This window comes from Heteronotia binoei, chromosome 1, assembly GCF_032191835.1.
Source record: "Heteronotia binoei isolate CCM8104 ecotype False Entrance Well chromosome 1, APGP_CSIRO_Hbin_v1, whole genome shotgun sequence".
Classification (NCBI taxonomy): domain Eukaryota; kingdom Metazoa; phylum Chordata; class Lepidosauria; order Squamata; family Gekkonidae; genus Heteronotia; species Heteronotia binoei.
This window is the reverse complement of record NC_083223.1, coordinates 263,753,261-263,774,144: the sequence shown is the minus strand read 5'-3', so window position 1 is coordinate 263,774,144 and position 20,884 is coordinate 263,753,261. Positions and strand designations below refer to the sequence as shown.

Here is a 20,884-nt window from a genome sequence, read left to right as displayed (position 1 = left end):
GGCTAGTCCTGGCTGTGTGAGCTGGCCTAGAGCCAGCCTGGCCTGACCTTCTCTTGAACAGGACACTTGGAAAGCCTCGGGGCAATAAAATTCCTTTAGCTGCTTGCCATGGAGAATGAATCACAGGGCCGTGCCCTTGAAACCGCCCCTCTGAGGTTTTGGTTCCTTGTTTACTCATATATGCAAATGTGGCGTGTATATATGCATATAAATACATACAGGGCTTTTTTTTTAGCAGGAACGCAGTTTCAGCTGGCTTGGCACCAGGAGGTGTGGCTTAGTATGCAAATAAGTTCCTGCAGGGCTTTTTCTACAACAAGAGTGACATCAGAGGGTGTGGCCTAATATGCAAATGTGTTCCTGCTGGGCTTTTTCTACTAAAAAAGCCCTCCATACACATATGAACATATGAAGCTGCCTTATACTGAATCAGACCCTCGGTCCATCAAAGTCAGTATTGTCTCCTCAGACTGGCAGCGGCTCTCCAGCTGAGGTTTTTCACACCTATTCGCCTGGACCCTTTTTAGTTGGAGATGCCGGGGATTGAACCTGGGACCTTCTGCTTCCCAAGAAGATGCTCTACCACTGAGCCACCGTCCCTCCCCTATATATGCATATATACCAGGGTAGCCAAACTGTGGTTCAGGAGCCACCTGTGGCTCTTCACAAATAGTGGTGGGCTCTCGGAAGTCCCACCCTGGCGACTGGCTAGGAGAAAGCATTGGTTTCTTTAAATTGCTTCTCCAAGCCGGTAGGGGACTGTTGGGAGGGGTATGGGTAGGATATGGAGGGCTATGGGAGGAAGGAAGGAAGGCACTTCGACTTCCGGAGGACGGCAGGAGGACGGCACGAGGACGGCAGGAAGGCACGCACAGGCACGACGGACATACGGTCCCGCCCTCCCTCCTCCTCGCCTGCCGGCCTTCCTTCCTCCTGGAAGGAAGCAGGAAGACTCCCTCCCTCCCTTCCTCCTTCCCTCCTCCCTCCTCCCTCCCTCCCTCCTTCCTTCCGCCCTCCCTCCCTGCCTTCTCCCTCCTCCCTCCCTCCCTTCCTTCCCTCCTTCCTTCCCTCCCTCCCTCCCTTCCTTCCTCCTTCCTTCCCTCCCTCCCTCCCTCCCTTCCTTCCCTCCTTCCTTCCCTCCCTCCCTCCTTCCTTCCCTTCCTTCCCTCCTTCCTTCCCTCCCTCCCTCCCTCCCTTCCTTCCCTCCTTCCTTCCCTCCCTCCCTCCCTTCCTTCCCTCCTTCCTTCCCTCCCTCCCTCCCTTCCCTCCTCCCTCCCTCCCTCCCTTCCTTCCCTCCTTCCCTCCTCCCTCCCTCCCTCCCTTCCTTCCCTCCTTCCCTCCTTCCCTCCTTCCTTCCCTCCCTCCCTCCTTCCCTCCCTCCCTCCCTTCCTTCCCTCCTTCCTTCCCTCCCTCCCTCCCTTCCTTCCCTCCTTCCTTCCCTCCCTCCCTCCCTCCCTTCCTTCCCTCCTTCCCTCCTTCCTTCCCTCCCTCCTCCCTCCCTTCCTTCCCTCCTTCCTTCCCTCCCTCCCTCCCTTCCTTCCCTCCTTCCCTCCTCCCTCCCTCCCTCCCTTCCTTCCCTCCTCCCTCCCTCCCTCCCTTCCTTCCCTCCTTCCTTCCCTCCTTCCTTCCCTCCCTCCCTCCCTTCCTTCCCTCCCTCCCTCCCTCCCTTCCTTCCCTCCTTCCTTCCCTCCCTTCCTTCCCTCCTTCCTTCCCTCCCTTCCTTCCTTCCTCCCTTCCTTCCCTCCTTCCTTCCCTCCCTCCCTCCCTCCCTTCCTTCCCTCCTTCCTTCCCTCCCTCCCTTCCCTCCTTCCTTCCCTCCCTCCCTTCCTTCCCTCCTTCCTTCCCTCCCTTCCTTCCCTCCTTCCCTCCTTCCTTCCCTCCCTCCCTCCCTCCCTTCCTTCCCTCCTTCCTTCCCTCCCTCCCTCCCTTCCTTCCCTCCTTCCCTCCTCCCTCCCTCCCTCCCTTCCTTCCCTCCTCCCTCCCTCCCTCCCTCCCTTCCTTCCCTCCTTCCTTCCCTCCCTCCCTCCCTCCCTTCCTTCCCTCCTGCCCTCCTTCCTTCCCTCCCTCCCTCCCTTCCTTCCCTCCTTCCTTCCCTCCCTCCCTCCCTTCCTTCCCTCCTCCCTCCCTCCCTTCCTTCCTTCCCTCCTTCCTTCCCTCCCTCCCTCCCTCCTCTCAAACATCTGATGAGCATGTCTTGCAGCTCTTACGTTAAGCGAGTTTGGCCACCCCCAATATATACGTGTGTGTGGTTAAGTAACAGCTGACCTAAGGCCGGCCTGGAGGGTTTTCATGGCAAGAGATACTGAGAAGTAGATTGCCATTTCCTGTCATCTGACCGTGCGGGATCTAATGCAGGGCCTGTGAGGCCAAGATGTTCCAGCAGGTGTTGGGTTGAAGACAGCGACAGTCTCCACCTGTCTTGTGCCTCCTGCTCCCTCCCCACGAGGCAGTGACATAATCAGTAGTTTGACAGCACCCCAACACGTCGTTGATTGTATTTTTATCGGTTTTTATATATGGTGGTCCCTACTGATGTACACCGCCCTGAGCCCCGCCCTGCAGGGGAGGCCCATTTGAAAATGTAATCAAATAAATAAAAATAAATATCTCCACGTCAGGAGCCTGGTATCCCTTTGTGGCCTCCCATCCACACACCGGCCAGGGCTGACCCTGTGTAGCTTCTGAGATCTGACGAGATCAGGCTAGCCTGGCCCATCTAGGTTCAGAGAGATAGAGAGTGTGCATTTTTTAAAAAGCTGGCTTCTTTGTGATTGACTGGCTCCCTTTCCCAAGCGGGTTTGTACCGTGTTTCAAAGAAAGTCTAGACTCTTCTCTGAAATGAATTGTTACGTATTGAGTTCTGTAGGGTATGTATTGTCTGAGCTTAAGGCAGGCACCCATTGCTAACCAGGATCCTGATGCCTACGTTCTGATTGGCCGTTCTCTTGGAACCAGCCAATCGGGACGTAGGGCATTTCACCAGGAAGTGCAAATGAAGGATCCTGGAGAGCAGAACAGGATCGGCGGGTGCCTGCCTACTGGGTGTGGTTGGGCCTGCTCAAACTGTATATAATTCCTTGTGGTTGCCTGTTTGTTCTTAACAACAACGAAGAAGACTGTATTTATACTCCACCCTTCTCTCTGAATCAAATTCTAAGAGTGGCTTACAATCTCCTTTATCTTCTTCCCCCCACAACGGCCACCCTGTGAGGTAGGTGGGGCTGAGAGAGCTCTCACAGCAGCTGCCATTTCAAGGACAGCACTGCGAGAGCATTTAAAGGCCAAAGCGGAAACAAGCATCGCAGCCCTTAAATGCAACTAGGAGTCCTAAATGGTAATAATAAAATCCTGCCAAATTGCACTGATGGAGACCCCTTGCGGTGTTTTCAAGGCAAGTGACAAGCACTAGTGGGTTGCCATTGCCTGTCTATGTGACAACCCAGGACTTCCCTGGAGGTCTCCTATCCAAGCGCTAAGCAGGGCTGACCCTGAAGAAGAAGACTGCAGATTTATACCCTGCCCTTCTCTCTGAATCAGAGTCTCAGAGCGGCTCACAATCTCCTTTATCTTCTCTCCCCACAACAGACACCCTGTGAGGTGGGTGGGGCTGAGAGGGCTCTCACAGCAGCTGCCCTTTCAAGGACAACCTCTGCCAGAGCTATGGCTGACCCAAGGCCATTCCAGCAGGTGCAAGTGGAGGAGTGGGGAATCAAACCCGGTTCTCCCAGATAAGAGTCCACACGCTTAACCACTACACCAGACTGGCTTTGTTGAGTAAAGAGATGACTGAACTCTCTTCACAACATGAACCATCCATGCAGTGGGCTTGATCTAGGAGCGGGAGGAACTGGGGGTGTTCTCATTTCCCTAAAAAGACTTGCATCGCTGCTAGTCAGCCTAAAACCCCCTTACTGCATACAGCCCAAGGGTGCCTGCCATTCGACCTCACCTCTCTTGGTACGCGAGTAGAGAGGTGCAGCACAACAACAATGGAGAGGGGTGCTTAGTTTGCATTTCCTCCCCCTCAGCTCTCCCAATCTGCTGCCCGTGATCCTGGCCTCAATGCCAGGGAGATTGTAACCTGGCTCCCCGCCTTCCTGTCACATGATTTTGTTGATGTCATGTGACTTCCTGTCTCTCAATCTTCTCAGTCTCGATCCCAGTCTGGAAATGTTGAAGACCGTTGTAACTTTTTAGGCTGGTAGAAGCCGTCCGGTAAGCAACGCTCCCTCAAAGCTGCGGGGTCTAAGTTAGTGAGCAAAACTTCTACTTTGTGAGCTACTGGCATTAAAGTCGTGAGCTACTGCATAAATTAGTGTGCTCTGGAGCCATTTTTCCTGAGCTAAAACAAAAATGTGTGAGCCAGAGGCTAAAAAACCCCTGTGAGCTAGCTCACGCGAACTCAGCTTAGAGGGAATACTGCCAGTAAGGCTCCTTTTGGTTTACTACTGCATATTCTCAAAGCATGTGTCTCCCCCCCCCCTCCCTTCTTCTTCCTCCTGTGCAGGAGACAACAAGCCAATCTGGATGCATGCTGAAGAGCGAGAGGAGAGCAAGGTGCTTCTTGGGACAGAGATGGGAACTGGGGTTATTTTGCACAGAACTCCAGGGGGCAAGTGGAGACCGCCCTGACCCCTTTCCCTTAACTTTGCCTTTGTTATCCCTCTCAGAATAACCGCAAAGACAGCGCCCCCTACGGGGAGTACGGCAGCTGGTACAAAGCCTGCAAAGTAGACAGGTAAGCGTCGCTCCATCCCCAAACGCCGAAGTGGGCGGCAAGCGATCAGCGTGGAACTGGATGCTTGTGACTTGAATTGGGGCGGGAAGCTTGGGTGTGGGGGGGAAAAGGGGGAAGACAGTGCCTCTATATTGACAGGGTGGTGCCATCCAGTTGCGGGTGGCTTCTGGAATGGCCTTGGGTCAGCCATAGCTCTTGTAGGAGCTGGGAAGATCAGCAGCAGCCTGGGTGCTTCGAAGGGGGAGGTTTCCACACTTGCAGCCGCCTTATGCTGAATCAGACATTTGATCCATCACTGTCAGTATTTTCTGCTCTGACTGGCGGTGGCTCTTCAGGGTCTCAGACTGTCTTTCCCGTCACCTCCTGCCTGGTCCTTTTAATCGGAGGTGCCAGGGATAGAACCTACATGCCAAGCAGAGGCTCTGCCATCGAGTCATGGCCCTGCCGCCAAACACCTGTAGGCCACATCATACCATTGGTCCATCAATGGTACGTATTTTGGGAGAGGGAGAAAAAGTTCTCTTTGTCACCTCTCCCCACCCATGCATAATTTTAGAAACCTCTCTCACGTCCGTCCTCCCCCCCCCCCCCCCAGTCTTTTCTAAACTGGAAAGTCACCGACTTCTCTTGGAGGTTTGGTGTAGTGGTCAAGTGTGCAGCCTCTTATCTGGGAGAACCGGGTTTGATTCCCCACTCCTTCACTTGCAGCTGCTGGAATGGCCTTGGGTCAGTCATAGCTCTCGTAGGAGTTATCCTTGAAAAGGCAGCTGCTGTAAAAGTTCTGTCAGCCTCACCTGCCTCACAGGGTGTCTGTTGTGGGGGGAGAAGACATGGGAGATTGTAAGCCGCTCTGAGTCTCTGATTCAGAGAGAAAGGCGGAGTATAAATCTGCAGTCGTCTTCTCTTATCTGGGAGAACTGGGTTTGATTCCTCACTCCTCCATTTGCAGCTGCTGGAATGGCTTTGGGTTAGCCATAGCTCTCGTAGGAGTTGTCCTTGAAAGGGCAGCTTCTGGGTGAGCTCTCTCAACCCCACCCACACAGGGTGTCTGTTGTGGGGGAGGAGGGTAAAGGAGATTGTATGCTGCTCTGAGACTCTTGAGATTCAGAGTATCTCTGAATCAGAGTATTGGGCAGAATATAAATCCAATATCATCATCATCTTAAACAGAGGCTAGATGGTCATCTGACAGCAATGCTGTCTTTGTGAACTTAGGGGGAAGTATTCGTGAATTTCCTACCTTGTACAGGGGGCTGGACTAGATAACCCTGGAGATCCCTTCCAACGCTCATGATTCTTTAGCCTTTCTTCATAGGGAAGGTGCTCCAACCCCTTGATCATCTTGGATCTCCTCCTCAGTGCTTTTTTCAGCTCTGTGTTGTCCTTTTTTTGTGGTTCGGTGACCAGCACCGTATACGACATTCCAGTAGGTTTATAGGTTAGGTTTGTTGGATTTATAACCCGCCCTCCCCGCCAAAGCAGGCTCAGGGCGGCTGACGACCAGTAAAATCAGAACAATTGTACAATTAAACAATTAAAACAAATTTGAACAATTGTTAAAACAATCTGGCGCTAATCATATTTGGTATTATCTCACTTCAGATGACGTTCCATATATATTAGATGTACATCAGTCACACCGTATCAGTCATTCCAGATCAATTAAAGGCCTGCTGGAATAGAGTTGTCTTACGGGCCTTGCGGAACTGGGCAAGGTCCCACAAGGCCCTAACCTCTTCTGGCAGTTGATTCCACCAGTGGGGCGGCAGCAGTTGAGAAGGCTCTCTCTCCGGTGGACTTTAATTAGCCTCCCTCGGCCCGGGAATCGCTAATAGATTTTTCGTCCCAGTTCTCTGAGTACCTTCTGGGGAACATGTGGGGAGTGACGGTCCCTAAGGTAAGTAATAAAAAAAGCCTTGCAGTGCCTCCTAGTGTCCAGAGGGGGCGCTCCTGCCCTTGCCACATTCAAGAGCCCACTCTGTAAGGTTGGGGGCAAAGTAGAAAATGGCACGGGCTCTGCAGGCTACCTTAAGCAAGGGCAACTTCTGAATCAAGATGTCCCCTCCGCTGTCCTAACTGTCTAGTCCAGGGGTAGGGAACGTTGACTCTTCAGATTTTTTTTCTGCCTACAACTCCCATCAGCCCCAGCTGTTGGCCGTGCTGGCTGGGGCTGATGGGAGTTGTAGGCAAAACACATCCGGAGAGCCAACGTTCCCTACCCCTGGTCTAGACGGAAGCAGGTTTTTATTTGTTTGCTGGCTTCGTTCATAGTTTGCGTCTCTCTCGCTGTGAATCGAAGCGGATTATCTCATTAAGAACAAGGCAATAAGAAGCGTGTCCTGCACACAGCGGTAATGCCAGATTGTGAAATTGGATGATAAAAGTGCTACAAACAGTACAGCACATGCAAATAAAGAGGAGGATTATGAAAGAGGAGAACAATGCAGTAGGACATCATAGCACAGACAACAAAGGGGTAAAGCTGGATTATGCAGTCAGACAAGGATGTAAAAAAATAGTATTATATCTGCGGCATATCACGCCTGAAATTTCAGATGCGGAACGCCTAATCTCCTTAGGCAGCTCATTCCAACAGATCCACAGCTCAAAATGGTCAAATAGGGGTCGTTGTTGAGGTTACCTATTTGCAGGGTGTCACCTTGAGAGAGCTTTGCCCAGGTGTGTGATGCTGCTGCAGCGAGGCAGAGTGGGAGAGACACTTTCTGGTATGCAAGTCCCAGGCCATGAAGGGCTTCGCATGGGATAAGCACCACCTTCACTTGGACTCGGCAACTATTTGGCAACCAATGGAGCAGAATAGGTGTAATGTGCATTCCTTCCTAGCTTCTGATAGCTACCAAGCATGGGCATACACCAGTTTGGTGTACTTTGCTCTGGTAAGACACCCCCCGCCCTGGAGTATTGTGGTCAATTTTGGGCACCACATTTTAAGAAGGATATAGACAAGCTGGAACGGGTCCAGAGGAGGGCAACGAAGATGGTGAGAGGTCTGGAGACCAAGTCCTATGAAGAAAGGTTGAAGGAGCTGGGCATGTTTAGCCTGGAGAGGAGGCGGCTGAGAGGTGATACTTGAAGGGTTGTCATCTGGAGGATGGTGTGGAATTGCTTTCTGTGGCCCCGGAAGGTAGGACCAGAACCAATGGGTTGAAATTAAATCAAATGAGTTTCTGGCTCGACATTAGGAAGAACTTCCTGACCGTTAGAGCGATTCCTCAGTGGAATAGGCTTCCTTGGGAGGTGGTGGGCTCTCCTTCCTTGGAGGTTTTTAAACAGAGGCTAGATGGCCATCTGACAGCAATGAAGAGCCTGTGAATTTGGAGGGAGGTATTTGTGAATTGCCTGCATTGTGTAGGGGGTTGGACTAGATGACCCTGGAGGTGCCTTCCAACTCTATGATTCTGCTGGTTAAAGAGTGGCAAACTGTAGTCTGGAGAACTGGGTTTGATTCTCCACTCCCCCACATGCAGCCACATGTGGATCAGTCACAGTTCTCTCAGTTCACAGTGGGGAGGGACGATGGCTCTGTGGTAGAGCATCTGCTTGGTAAGCAGAAGGTCCCAGGTTCAATCCCCGGCATCTCCAACTAAAAAGGGTTCAGGTAATAGGTGTGAAAAACCTCAGCTTGAGACTCTGGAGAGCCGCTGCCAGTCTGAGTAGACAATACTGACTTTGATGGACCAAGGGCCTGATTCAGTATAAGGCAGCTCATATGTTCATGTTCATATGTTCTCAGAGTTGTTCTCAAAAGAGCAGTTTCGGTCAGAGCTTTCTCAGCCCAACCTACCTCACAGGGTGTTTGTTGTGGGGAGAGGAAGGAGACTGTAAGCCAGTCTGAGTGAACGGCAGGATATAAATCCAGTCTCTTCTTCTGTACCAGCCAGAGGTTCTCCGTTGTATTCAAGGGCAGACCCACAGTGTGTGTGTTACAGTAGTCTAGCCTTGACGTTAACAATGGCATGGATCCTTGTGGATGGATCAGCTGGCTCAACAGAGGAAGCCATCTTCTGGGCTAAAAGAGATGGAAGAAAGCATTTTTGGCAGCTGAATTAACTTGCTTCTCCAGCCGGAATGCTGAGTTCAGTAAAATTCACAAACTCAACTTGAGTCAGCAATGGTCACTTGAAACCCATCAGAAGTGGGAAGTGCAAAGACCTCGGCCTTCCTAACCATCATCGCCTTCATCTTGTCAAGATCCAGTTTCAACTTGTTCGCTGTCAGGCAGCCCACCACTGGCTCAGGCCCTCTAGAGAGGTGCCAAGACATCTGGAATGAAAATGCAGAGATGAGAGCATCATCAGCATATGAATGAGACTTAACTGCGTGAAGGATCTCTCCCAAGCGATGTAAGCAAAGATAAAACAGCATGTGGGGATGAAACTGACTTCTGTAAGACCCCACAAGTCAAGTCCTTCACAAATCACAGCTGGACTTCTACAACAAGCCTTTGAGTCCATCCCAGAAGAAATTATTTCAGCCAGTCCAAAGCGTATCGCTACCTACGACTATTGCTCTGTGTCTTGACAAGACAGCTGGTCCATATGGAAGATGGGTACCTGCTCCTAGGAGTTTAAAATTTGACACCAGGGAGACAGCAAAAGAAGATTAGAAATTGGAAATTGATCTGGGGAAGAACAGGCATTGATTTCAGTTATTTGGGAGGCCGTGGACACTAGTTAAATGCTGAGTGGATATTAACATAAGGACAGCCCTGCTGGATCAGACCAGTGAGGGTCCATCTAGTCCATCATCCTGTCTCACACAGTGTCCCCAACCAGTACCTGTGGAGGTCTAGCAACAGGGCGTAGAGGCTGAGGCCTTCCCATGATAAGAAGTTTTCACTGTACACGCTTATTAAAACAGCATTAACGTGTATTTAGCAAATCGACTAATCTGCATATATTTGCACATGGATCTAACCTAGCTGAAAACAGTTTTCTCGATTTTTAGATATATTTGCTTGTAATGTCTTTTGATGCTTTCCCTTTCCAAGCGAAAAGGTAATGCCTATTCTAAGACAACCCCCACCCCCGGTTGGATTTTTATTTTGTTGTCGCATTTACACCCATGCAGCAGCTCCCATTGTCAAACGCTGAACTGTAGAAATTCAACGAGGATCATGCCAAATCTATAATAGAACTGAGTATCACCTTCGCTGGAATGTAGCAGAACAGATTGGAAGCTTTCTGGACAGGATTATCATTTATGCACAGGGATAAACAGTGGGTGGGGGAGAGATCTCTGACACCAGATCGATGCTGGTAATGAGCTGTCAAGCTACAGCTGACTTATGTGGCGACCTTGTAGGGCTTCAGGGCAGGAGGTGGAGAGAGGTGGCTTGCCGTTGCCTGCCTCTTTGTCATGACCCTGGACTTCCTGAGTAGTCTCCCGTCCACATACTAACTGGAGCCAACCCCGCTTAGCTTCCAAGGTCTAATGAGATCAGGCTGGCACGGCCCATCCAAGTCACGGCACCAATCAATAAGATCTAAGATAGTAAATGTTCTCTATGTAAATAAGCTTCTATGATATAGGTTGGACGCAAGGTTAATGGTTAAGAGGAACGAGCTGGATTGTTGTAATTAGTGATTGTATTTTGCTTTGTTGCCGAGATATTTTTGGAATTGATTAAACCAGGGGTGTCAAATTGCTCAAGGGCTGTTTGTGTTGTTTTGTGTGAGTCAGCATGTGTGATTAAATGTACAAATTGGTTTATTATATCTTGAATAAGCATCCACAGCATTTTTTGGACTGTGTGCCCCAGTGGTTTTTGACATATTCTTCTTCGCACAGTTCCCTCCTTTGGGTTTTCCTTTGACCAGCGCATGAAGCAGTTTATGTACAAAAGCTCACAATACCCAGCCATTTCATGTTTTCCACTGCGTCTTAGGCTCAAAGCATTGACCATGAGGCTTCTGTAATGAATGTCGATAAATCAAATGTAGGTTTGCAACTTACACGCACACACTTGAACCACACCTGAACAGCATATTCAAGATTGCTACAGCACAGACATTGTCTCTAGATTTTGATGTAATAATTCAGAGCAAGAGGTGTCAGTTTTTAAAATTGTGAAATAAACAAAACATTACAAGGGTACTAATCTTTTAAGCATATTTTATTTTTAAATTTTTTTTTAAAAATTGTGCTTGTCGGTGTCCTTTATAAAGTTTATATCTCCGCTACCTGGCATTGCATTTTATGATACACATGGCCTGGCCCAACAAGGTTTTATTATTTATTTATTTATTTATTATTGTATGTTTATGAAATGCTGTTAGCCGCCCTGAGCCTGCCTAGGCGGGGAGGGCGGGATACAAATAAAATTTTACTTACTTATTTATGTCAAATCCGGCCCTCATAACAAATGACTTTGACACCCCTGGGTTAAACTGTAAATATATGTTTCTCTTTATTTTCTTTTTCTTATTTGTTTTTCTATTGTTTATAGAATCGTAGAATCATAGAGTTGGAAGGGACCTAGTCCAACCCCCTGCACAATGCAGGAAACTCACAAATTCCTCCCCCTAAATTCACAAGATCTTCATTGCTGTCAGATCGCCATCTAGCCTCTGTTTACAAACCTCCAAGGAAGGAGAGCCCACCACCTCCCGAGGAAGCCTGTTCCACTGAGGAATCGCTCTAACAGTCAGGAAGTTCTTCCTAGTGTTGAGCCGGAAACTCATTTAATTTAATTTTAACCCATTGGTTCTGGTCCTACCTTCCGGGGCCACAGAAAACAATTCCACTCCATCCTCTAGATGACAACCCTTCAAGTACCTGAAGATGGTGATCATATCACCTCTCAGCTGCCTCCTCTCCAGGCTAAATTTTTTATATTTAAAATAAATTTTATATTTATATTTTTAAAATTCTTTTTAAAATACGTGTATGAAAAAATCTTAATAAAAATGTTTAAAAAAGAAGTAGTAAATGTTCTCACCTGGCACCTCAATCTTAACAAACTTGACCCTGGGTGGATTGCTGGTTGTTTCTTGAAACTAATTAACGTCTTTTGAAGTATCTTGCAAGCTGCCCAGTAGCAGCGGCGGAAAGGACCGTCTGAGATCTGTTTACAGAGAACATAAAATTGAATTTAAGATCGTAGCATCAATATGTTAACTTTTCTATGTTTTTAAACTGTTTTATGGTTTTATGTCTATTATATGTTTTATATTCACGCATGGGCATGACCATGTAAGCCGCCCAGAGCCCACTTCGGCGGGCAGGGCGGTATAGAAATGGAAATAAATAAATAAATAAATATCTGCTGCCCAACTGATTTGAGGGCGAGTGCCTTTTTTGAGTTGCACAGAAGGCTTTCAGTGGCGTAGCATTTAGAGGCAGGATGTTGCTGAGAAAGCGAATTCTTCTGTCTCACCCACAGCCCCACGGTCAACACGACTCTGAAAAGCTTGGGGGCTCTCTACCGACGTCAAGGCAAGCTGGAAGCTGCAGAAACGCTGGAGGAGTGTGCCCTGAAAACCCGCAAGCAGGTGAGTGCCGTGATCGGAAGAGGCAGGCAAGACCATTGAGCAGTGGGGGAAGCGAGTCTGACAGATGTACTCTGGCCTGTAAACAGCCACGTTCCAGAGCACCGATGGCAAGTAAATTCTATCCCAGGGACAAGGCAGGGAAACTTTTTGCCAGCTGAAAGAATTGTTGTTTGGTATCTCTAACCACCCCCCCAACCCTCCTCTGGCTCTGGGTTCTTGGTTCCTCTTGCACTCTGTTTCTCCAGGTTAACGATAGAGCAGGGGTGGACAAGCTTGCTTAATGTAAGAGTCACATAGAATAAACGTCAGATGTTTGAGAGCTGCAAGGCATGCGCATCAGATGTTTGAGAGCCACAAGGGAAGGAGGAAGGACATAGATGCAGGGCAGAGAGGTGGAAAGAAAGCAACTTTAAATGCATTCTCTAAGCCACCAGACCAGGGGGGGAGGGGGTTTGAGAGCCACACAATATGTGTGAAAGAACCACATGTGGCTCCCAAGCCACAGTTTAGCCACCCCATGACAGAGGTTTACAAGATTGCATGGTATAGAGAAGGCAGGGAAAGAAGTACTTTCTCCCCTTTTCACAATACAAGAACTTGTGTGCGCTCAGATGAAATTAAGGAGCAGTAAAATAGATCAAAAGAAGCGTTTCGTCACCCAAAGAGTAATGAACACATGGAATTCACAGCCGCAGAAGGTGGCGGCGGCTGCAAGCATAGACAGCTTCAAGAGGGGAGAGCAGAAACATCTGGAGCAGAGGTCCATCAGTGGCTCTTAGCCACAGCGAATTGTTGGAACTCTCTGTCTGGGGCAGTCTATTCTTGGTGCTGGGAGGGGGGTAACAGTGGGAGGGCTTGTAGTTTCAAGACAGGAAGGAAACAGTGGGAGGGCTTGTAGTGTCTTGGCTGCTCTGATGGACCTCCTGATGGCACCTGGGTTCTGGCCACTGTGAGACACAAAGTGCTGGACTGGATGGGCCATTGGCCTGATCCAACATGGCTTCTCTTATATTCTGCTTCCGCCAGGGCATAGACGCCATCAACCAGAGCAAAGTGGTAGAACTACTGAAGGACGGGAACCGCTCGGAACATCGACCGACCCGCGAGGGGGCCTCTGGTGCCAACAAGTGTGAAAACGGAGCTGAACCAGAAGATGGGGCAGCAGAGTGGTCTGGGGTAAGAGCTAGCAGGGCTCAGGTGTCCTCACTTGTGGAACCGTTTGCTTTTCCTTTTGAGTGTTGCTTACCAGAGGGTATCCATTAGATTTCCTTGAGTTGCATTATCGCAATACGCCAGAGAACAGTGATTGTCACATTCAGATACAAGAGCTTGCACAAGCATAGAAGGTAAATACACTTTGGTGGAAGCAGAGAGGGGTTTTCAGCATGGCCGGCAGGTGGGAATAGGTGAGGTAGGCGGCTGCCTATGGCCACCACCTTGCCACAGGGCGCCATTCAGGTGCCCTCTTCCACCATTCTCAGAGCGGCAGGACTGTGGGCCAGTGTGTGCTCTCCTCCACGCCCGGCTTTCTAGCTGGGCTCAGAGGATAACAGCCTCACTCTGAGGCTGACTCCTTTTGCAGGGGAGGCAGCCTCAGAGCGAGGCACAGCAGCCCCGTGGCCCCTTTCACCTGCTTGGCACACGGGCAGATGAAGGAGGCACTGCTGCCTCACTCTGACCCCCATGGGAGGGTGGGGCGCAGGTGTCAGGGCGGCCTGGAGTGGCAAAACCCCCAGCTCTGTCCCTGGTTCTCAGTAATTGCCCTCCTGTCTGGAATTCCTTTCTTTTGGACTGTACTTTTTTACTCTGACCTGCACTCCGTACTCATCGACTCCTGCTTGAGTGAACAAACAGCGAAGCCCGACAAATGTAAAATTGTCTTCCTGTTGTCAATTCGGAACCAATTGGTTTAAGGTTTATTAGATTTATATCCCGCCCTCCCCGCTGAAGCAGGCTCAGGGCAGCTCACAACCAGTAAAATCACAAAACAGTTCAATCGCATTACTTACATCACAAATTAAAATCAAACAGTTAAAACAGTCTGGTGCTAATATAAATTGATTGGTAATTGAAACCGTTGCAAATTTTTTATATCTAGCATCTAGGAGGCGCTTAATGTATTTGCAATTTGCCATTTGATGGATGGATTGGTTCCCTGTTATGTTCAATATCATGCCAATAAAGGTGATTGTATTATTATTATTATTATTCTGGGCACCCCTTAAAGCACACCTCCAGGTATCTTCCAGGAACAGCCTCATGCCTTTGAGTCGGAAACAGATCTTTGCAGCCAAATACACAGTCAAATGAGGGCTTAACTGGGTGCTGGTTGTGGGTTTTGATTCTTAATGCCTTGTTACCTTTCTGGTGGCTTAGGATGGTGCAGGGTATATAAATCAGTCTGCAGCCAGTGTATCTGTGGGATCGCCTCTCCTGGTATGTCCCCCAAAGAGCTCTGTGTTCAGTCCTGACTCAAAAGCGATCCAGCTTTCATTGACCAGGGACAGGGCTTTTTTGGCCCTGGCCCCCACCTTGTGGAACTCTCTGTCTAGGAAGACCAGGGCCCTGCAGGACCTGAAACAATTTCACAGGTCCTGCAAGATAGAGGTTTGTTCCACGAGGTACGTGATAGGGGACAGCAGCAGTTAGATCAGGGGTGGCCAAACTTGCTTAATGTAAGAGCCACATAGAATAGACGTCGGATGTTTAAGAGATGCAAGGCAGAAAGGAAAGAAGATGAGCGAGGGAGAGGTGGAAAGAAAGCAGCTTTAACTTTAAATGCATTCTCCAAGCTGCTGACTGGCTTGGCTTGGAGAAGTGATTTAAAGAGAAATGCTTTCTCCAAGCTGGTGGACAGGGCAATGGGGGCTTCGAGAGCCACACAATATGTGTGAAAGAGCACAGTTTGGCCATCCCTGGGTTAGATGAACACCAACCCCCAATCTAGAGTTTCAGTCCCATCTCAAACTGGAGAGCCAGTTTGGTGTAGTGGTTAAGTGTGCGGACTCTTATCTGGGAGAACCGGGTTTGATTCCCCACTCCTCCACTTGCACCTGCTGGAATGGCCTTGGGTCAGCCATAGCCCTGGCAAAGGTTGTCCTTGAAAGGGCAGCTGCTGTGAGAGCCCTCTCAGCCCCACCCACCTCACAGGGTGTCTGTTGTGGGGGAGGAAGGTAAAGGAGATTGTGAGCCGCTCTGAGACTCTTCGGAGTGGAGGGCGGGATATAAATCCAATATCTTCTTCTTCTTCTTCTTCAGGTATTCCTTCCCGATAATCACCAATTGTAATACATTAGTTTTTATTGTGCATCTTTGTAAATTAAATGTGATCATTTTTATTATCATAAAGTTATAGTTTTAGCTATTTTATTATGCTGTAACGCACTCTGAGCCCTGCTGTGTAGAGAAGGGCAAAACAGAAACCGAAAGAAATAAATAACTAAATTTTTCTCCGCTCAATGATATGTTCATTCCCCGTGACACCTTGGGACACTTTTCCTGCTTTCTTCCCCTTCCAGGCAGGCTCCGGGGCCTTGCGGCGCAGTGGCTCCTTCGGGAAACTGCGTGATGCCCTGCGGCGGAGCAGCGAGATGCTGGTAAAGAAACTGCAAGGGAGCAGCCCACAAGAACCCAGAAACCCAGGGTGAGTGCTTGGCCAGCTACCTGGCTGGAGTCGGTGAGCTGGAAAAGAAGCGTTGCCCCCGGTCGGCTTACGCTGCTGGAACACAGAAGCCAGAAGTGTCCTTCTGAGTTAAATTGATGGTCCATATGGTCTGGCATTCTGCTGTCTGCAGCAGCCAGCCTGATGCTTTTGTGCAGGCTCAAACAAGAGAACTCAGCTTGGAGAAACGTCGACTGAAGGGTGACATGATAAAGGTTTACAAAATTATGCATGGGACAGAGAAGGTAGAGAGAGAAGTACTTTTCTCCCTTTCTCACAATACAAGAACTCATGGACACTCAATGAAATTGTTGCGCAGTCGGGATAGAACAGATAAAACGAAGCACTTCTTCACCCAAAGGGTGATTGACATGTGGAATTCACTGCCACAGGAGGTGGTGGCAGCTACAAGCATAGACAGCTTCAAGAGGGGATTGGATAAACATCTGGAGCAGAGGTCCATCAGTGGCTATTAGCCACAGCATATTGATGGAACTCTCTGTCTGGGGCAGTGATGCTCTGTATTCCTGGTGCTTGGGGGGCACAGTGGAAGGGCTTCTAGTGTCCTGGCCCCACTGATGGACCTCCTGATGTGACCTAGTTTTTTGGCTGCTGTGTGACACGAAGTGTTGGACTGCAAGGGCCATTGGCCTGCTTCAACATGGCTTCTCTTATGTTCTTGTGAAATAAGGCAAGAAAGAAATCCGCTAAGCAATGACCATCACTCAATTCACATATAGCAGTTTCTATTTCATTTCATGCTTTATACCAAGAAATGTATGTATACCAAGAAAAGTGGTGAAACAACCAATCACAGTTGCAAATCATACTCAGTGCATGTACACCACTATCTTCATAAAATATGCTACACAAACTCGAGTACAAAAGCAAATGCTATTCCAGTTGCCCTGTATGAATTTTGTCCATAAATAGAAAGTCCTGTATAGTCTCAAAATATGAGATTGAGGGATACTTGACAAGTTGCTTCAGCCACAAATATGCCCAATCTAGATAATTTCCAGAGGCGTTTCAATGAGTCTTCTTCACTCTGTTGGCTGTATCCAGTTGGAACCCGATTTCAAAGACATTAAATTCAGACACAGAGTTCATAGCATAAAGAGGAATCAAGGGTTCTCCTTCCCTCCAGCAGAGGTAACTGCCCCCCTGTTCATCCGCAGAGGTTCTGTTTGGGCTAACAGCTGCATTAAGACCAATCCTCTGTCATAGATCTAACTCAGGTTGCCCAACATGGTGTTGATCACCAGTATTTCCCTTGGCACCCTCTGAGCTTTCCCGAAAGTGGAAGGCAAGGCTTATTACCGGCTGCTCTCATTCAAATCAAAAGGGTTTTCCATGAGAGGATTAGGAGGGACTGGTAAGCACCGGGGCTTTCCATAGTGTGTGGTCCCATCTCCCCTTCAGGTTTTCCTTCTTCCTAAAAGGTGCGAGGAGGTGGGTATTCCATTCAGCTCCACCTTCTGTGGCAGCCGTTTTTGGTTTAGCTCCACCTTTGGGGTAGCACTCACGACTTCCTCTCAAAATTCCAAAGATGGCCACAGGCTCAAAAAGGTCTTAATCCTTTCCTGAAACCATTTCAGTTGTTACCACGTCTTGATAAAGACTGAACACACACCGCTGCCTTATACTGAGTCCACTTGGTTCTATCATGGTCAGTTTTGTCTGTTCTGAGGTCTCTTGCATCATTTGTGACCTGATCCTTTCCACTGGAGGTGACGGAGACCGAACCTGGGACTTTGTGGGTGCAAAGCCGGTGTTTAGCCACTGAGCCATGCCCCTCCCCCCTGGTAGGAAAAAGCTCCATAGGTGGCACCGCATGTGAAGAAATGCTTTTCTTTTGGGTCTCCGACCTGAAGAATCCCATTTCCCCCCGTCCCTAAGGCTGAACCCCTTTCCGCTTTTGTCTCCCTGCAGGATGAAGCGAGCCAGTTCTCTGAACTTCCTCAACAAGAGCGTCGAAGAAGAGTCAAGCCAGGTATGTGCTCTGATCATGCAGCTGCTGTGCCATCTTCCCTTCCTCCGGTTTGCTCATTCTTTCTATCTGGGTAGCAGAAGGAAAGTGTGGTGCTTGCTAAGCATCTTTCACATTGTCAGAGTTCAGGTGTAAAACCAAGTCAGAGTCCAAAGTCAGAGTCAAGATTCTGTCTAGACAGGGGTGTCAAACTCATGAGGGATGGATCTGACATAAATGAGACGTAGTCGGGCCGGGCCAGGTTTGCTCAGTCGCACAGGAGCTACAGAGCAAAGCCTCTACTTTCTCCATTGGCTGACCAGCACAGGAAGCAACTTATGTAGAAAAACTCACAATGCCCAGCCATTTCATGTTTTCCCCTGGGTCTTAGGCTCAAAGTATTGACCATGAGATTTCTGTAATGTCAACAAATCAAAAGTAGGTTTACAACTTAAAGACACACACATGAACAATACCTGAACAGCATACTCAAGATTGCTACAGCACAGACATTGTCTCCACATTTTGACATAATAATCCAGAGCAAGAGGTGTCCGTTATCAAAAACTGTTAAACAAGATAGTGCAAGAGTGCTGATCTTTTAAGCAAAATTTTAATTGTGTTTGTATCCTTTGTAAAGTTTCTATCTCTGCTACCTGGCATTACACTTTATGATGCACATGGCCCGGCCTGACAAGGTCTCATTTATGTCAGATCTGGCCCTCATAACAAATGAGTTTGACACCCCTGGACCTAGACCCTATGATTCTATGACCCTTGAGCTCCTTTCCAGTGCTAAGTTTCCCAGTTCCCTGTTTTTAGCTCACAGAAACACTTAGAAGAGTGAGGTCAAAAGAGAAGAACTTGGCCTGAGGGCGCCCTAAGGTGTGGCTGGGCAGGATTTGAATCCAGGCCTCAAATCACTCTGCCACTTTAACTGACCAATCTGTTGTTTCCCTCCCTTTCTGCTTCCAGGGGTCCAGTAGCCTATCAGACAGCCGGGGACTCAGCGCCAGCAATGTAGACCTTTCTCGACGTAGCTCCCTGCTGGCGTAAGGAGTAGCTCGGCCCGGTCCCGCTGGGGCCGGGTCAGAGCCTGAAGAGCCAGGAGCCTTGGACCCTTTGGCCTTCTGTTCACTGCTGCTCCAGTATCATGACCATCTGTCCCCAAACGGTGCCGGGAGAGCCCCACCCCACCCTCTCGCGCTGGGTCGAGACTCGCCCCGCGCGGAGTCGGTGCCCCTCCTCACGCAACGCATGTGTGCCCTCCGCTGACGTCTTCCTCTCCACCACCGGCATGTCGCTGTCGCCGCTCTCCATTGGTCGCGTCTCGCTCCCAGAAGAGAGACATTCACAGTAGGCCGTTAACTCGGCCCGCCTCTGTCTTCTCCCAGAACCCTTCACAGCTTCTCGAAAGGGATTGGCTGCTCCTACTGGCTGTCAGGGGACCTTGTCCTGCACTCTTTATGTGCATACTTTGTATATTTTCAAGGTGGATGGAGCTTTCCTTTCCCAGGAATGCTGGGAATTGTAGTTCTTGGGGGTAGACTGGGGGGGGTTGGAGAAAGGTCATGGAAGTTGTGTTTTGGGGTGGTGTGTGTGTGTCTTGGAGAATTCTCCACATCCTGGAGGGCAAAGGCCAAAAAGCAGAGCTTCCCAGCCTGAATATTTTAAAAATTTTCTGGTGCTTACACTGAGCAGTGTTATAACCCATTTAGGCCACCCGACGGGAGATGAAAAAAGCTCAGTGGGCCCTGCCTATCCCATAATCCACAGCTCCACCTTGACCGGCTTGCCTCCTTTCTGGGTGGAATGGAGTCCTTCTTTAAAGACCAAGGAGAAAGAACTACAGTTCCCAGGGTTCTGTGTGGCAAGCCATGAGCCCTTCCCCTTGCCCGACCCTCTTCTCATGTGTGTCTCTTGCTTAGCATTCTGTGTTTTGGTCTCAGGGAGACGCCAGTCCTTTTCCAAGCTCTGATCCCTGCCTCTCACATTCCTGTCTCACGCATTCCTTTGGCCCAGGTACACAGTTGCCTCTCTCCATCCGCTTTGCCTCCTGTGTCCATTGGGGGCGGTGTTGTTTGTTCATCCATCTATTCTGTGGTCTTCACATCCTTCCCTCTCCTGTGTTGGGAGGAGAGGGATTATCTGTCTGCAGATGCCTGTCTCGTGACCGCTGCCTGGGTGGGGATCCTATTAGCCGATCATCTCATTGGGGCCGGGGTTACAATCTTGGCTGCCTTCCTTTCCCTTCCTGCTAGATGGCATCAGGCACGGTGGGGCGGAAACGAAGGTGGCCCAGCCTAAGGTGTGGCCGGCCCGCTTCCTGTGGATTGCCCTACGTTGAAACCATTGCCTCTCTTTTCTACCAAGCGCTTGGTGCCTGGGGGTGGGCGGGAAGAGTCTGGGGGGGGGGTCTTGGAGAGGGGAAGGGGTGGGGAAAGGGATATGGGGTCTTCCAGGCTGGGGATCCAGTTATAATTATGCAAGTACTGAAACTGATTTACAAACCCCTCCCATTTGCGTTCCACACAAGGGGTCTGTGCTGTTCAGGTCGCTTGGGAGAAAGGGATATAGCTGGGCTGGGGATATAACTGAGAAAGGGATATAACTGGGCTGGGGATATAACTGAGAAAGGGATATAACTGGGCTTGGGATACAGTTATAATTATGCAAGCGAGTACTGAAACTGATTCACAAAGCCCTTCCTCTTGTGTGTCCACACATGAACGGTCTGTGCTGTTCAAGTCGCTTGGGAGAAAGGGATATGGAGTTTTCTGGACTTGGGGATCCAAGTATAATTATGCAAGCAAGTACTGATACAGATTCACAAAACCCTCCCTTCTTGCGCATCCACACATGAACGCTCTGTGCCGTTCGGAAGCTTGGGAGAAGAAGTCCCAGCTAAGCGAAGCTGTGTTTCTTTCCTGGCAAACTTTGATCCCGTGCTGAATATGGAGGGAGGCGGGGAGAAGACCTGTCTGCACATATCCATTGTCCGC

General features: G+C 49.4%; 1 protein-coding gene across 1 annotated transcript in view; it reads left to right on the top strand.

Moving 5' to 3' along the window:
* Positions 1–19,349, top strand: part of KLC2 (kinesin light chain 2) — a 49,239-nt gene extending 29,890 nt beyond the window's left edge. Inside the window, exons 10-16 of the mRNA XM_060255138.1 lie at positions 4,508–4,557; positions 4,671–4,738; positions 12,144–12,252; positions 13,279–13,428; positions 15,771–15,895; positions 17,846–17,906; positions 18,858–19,349. Coding sequence (XP_060111121.1) covers positions 4,508–4,557; positions 4,671–4,738; positions 12,144–12,252; positions 13,279–13,428; positions 15,771–15,895; positions 17,846–17,906; positions 18,858–18,938 — 644 coding nt within the window. The 3' untranslated portion in view covers positions 18,939–19,349. The remainder of the gene's footprint in view (positions 1–4,507; positions 4,558–4,670; positions 4,739–12,143; positions 12,253–13,278; positions 13,429–15,770; positions 15,896–17,845; positions 17,907–18,857) is intronic.
* The last annotated feature ends 1,535 nt before the right edge of the window (positions 19,350–20,884 follow it).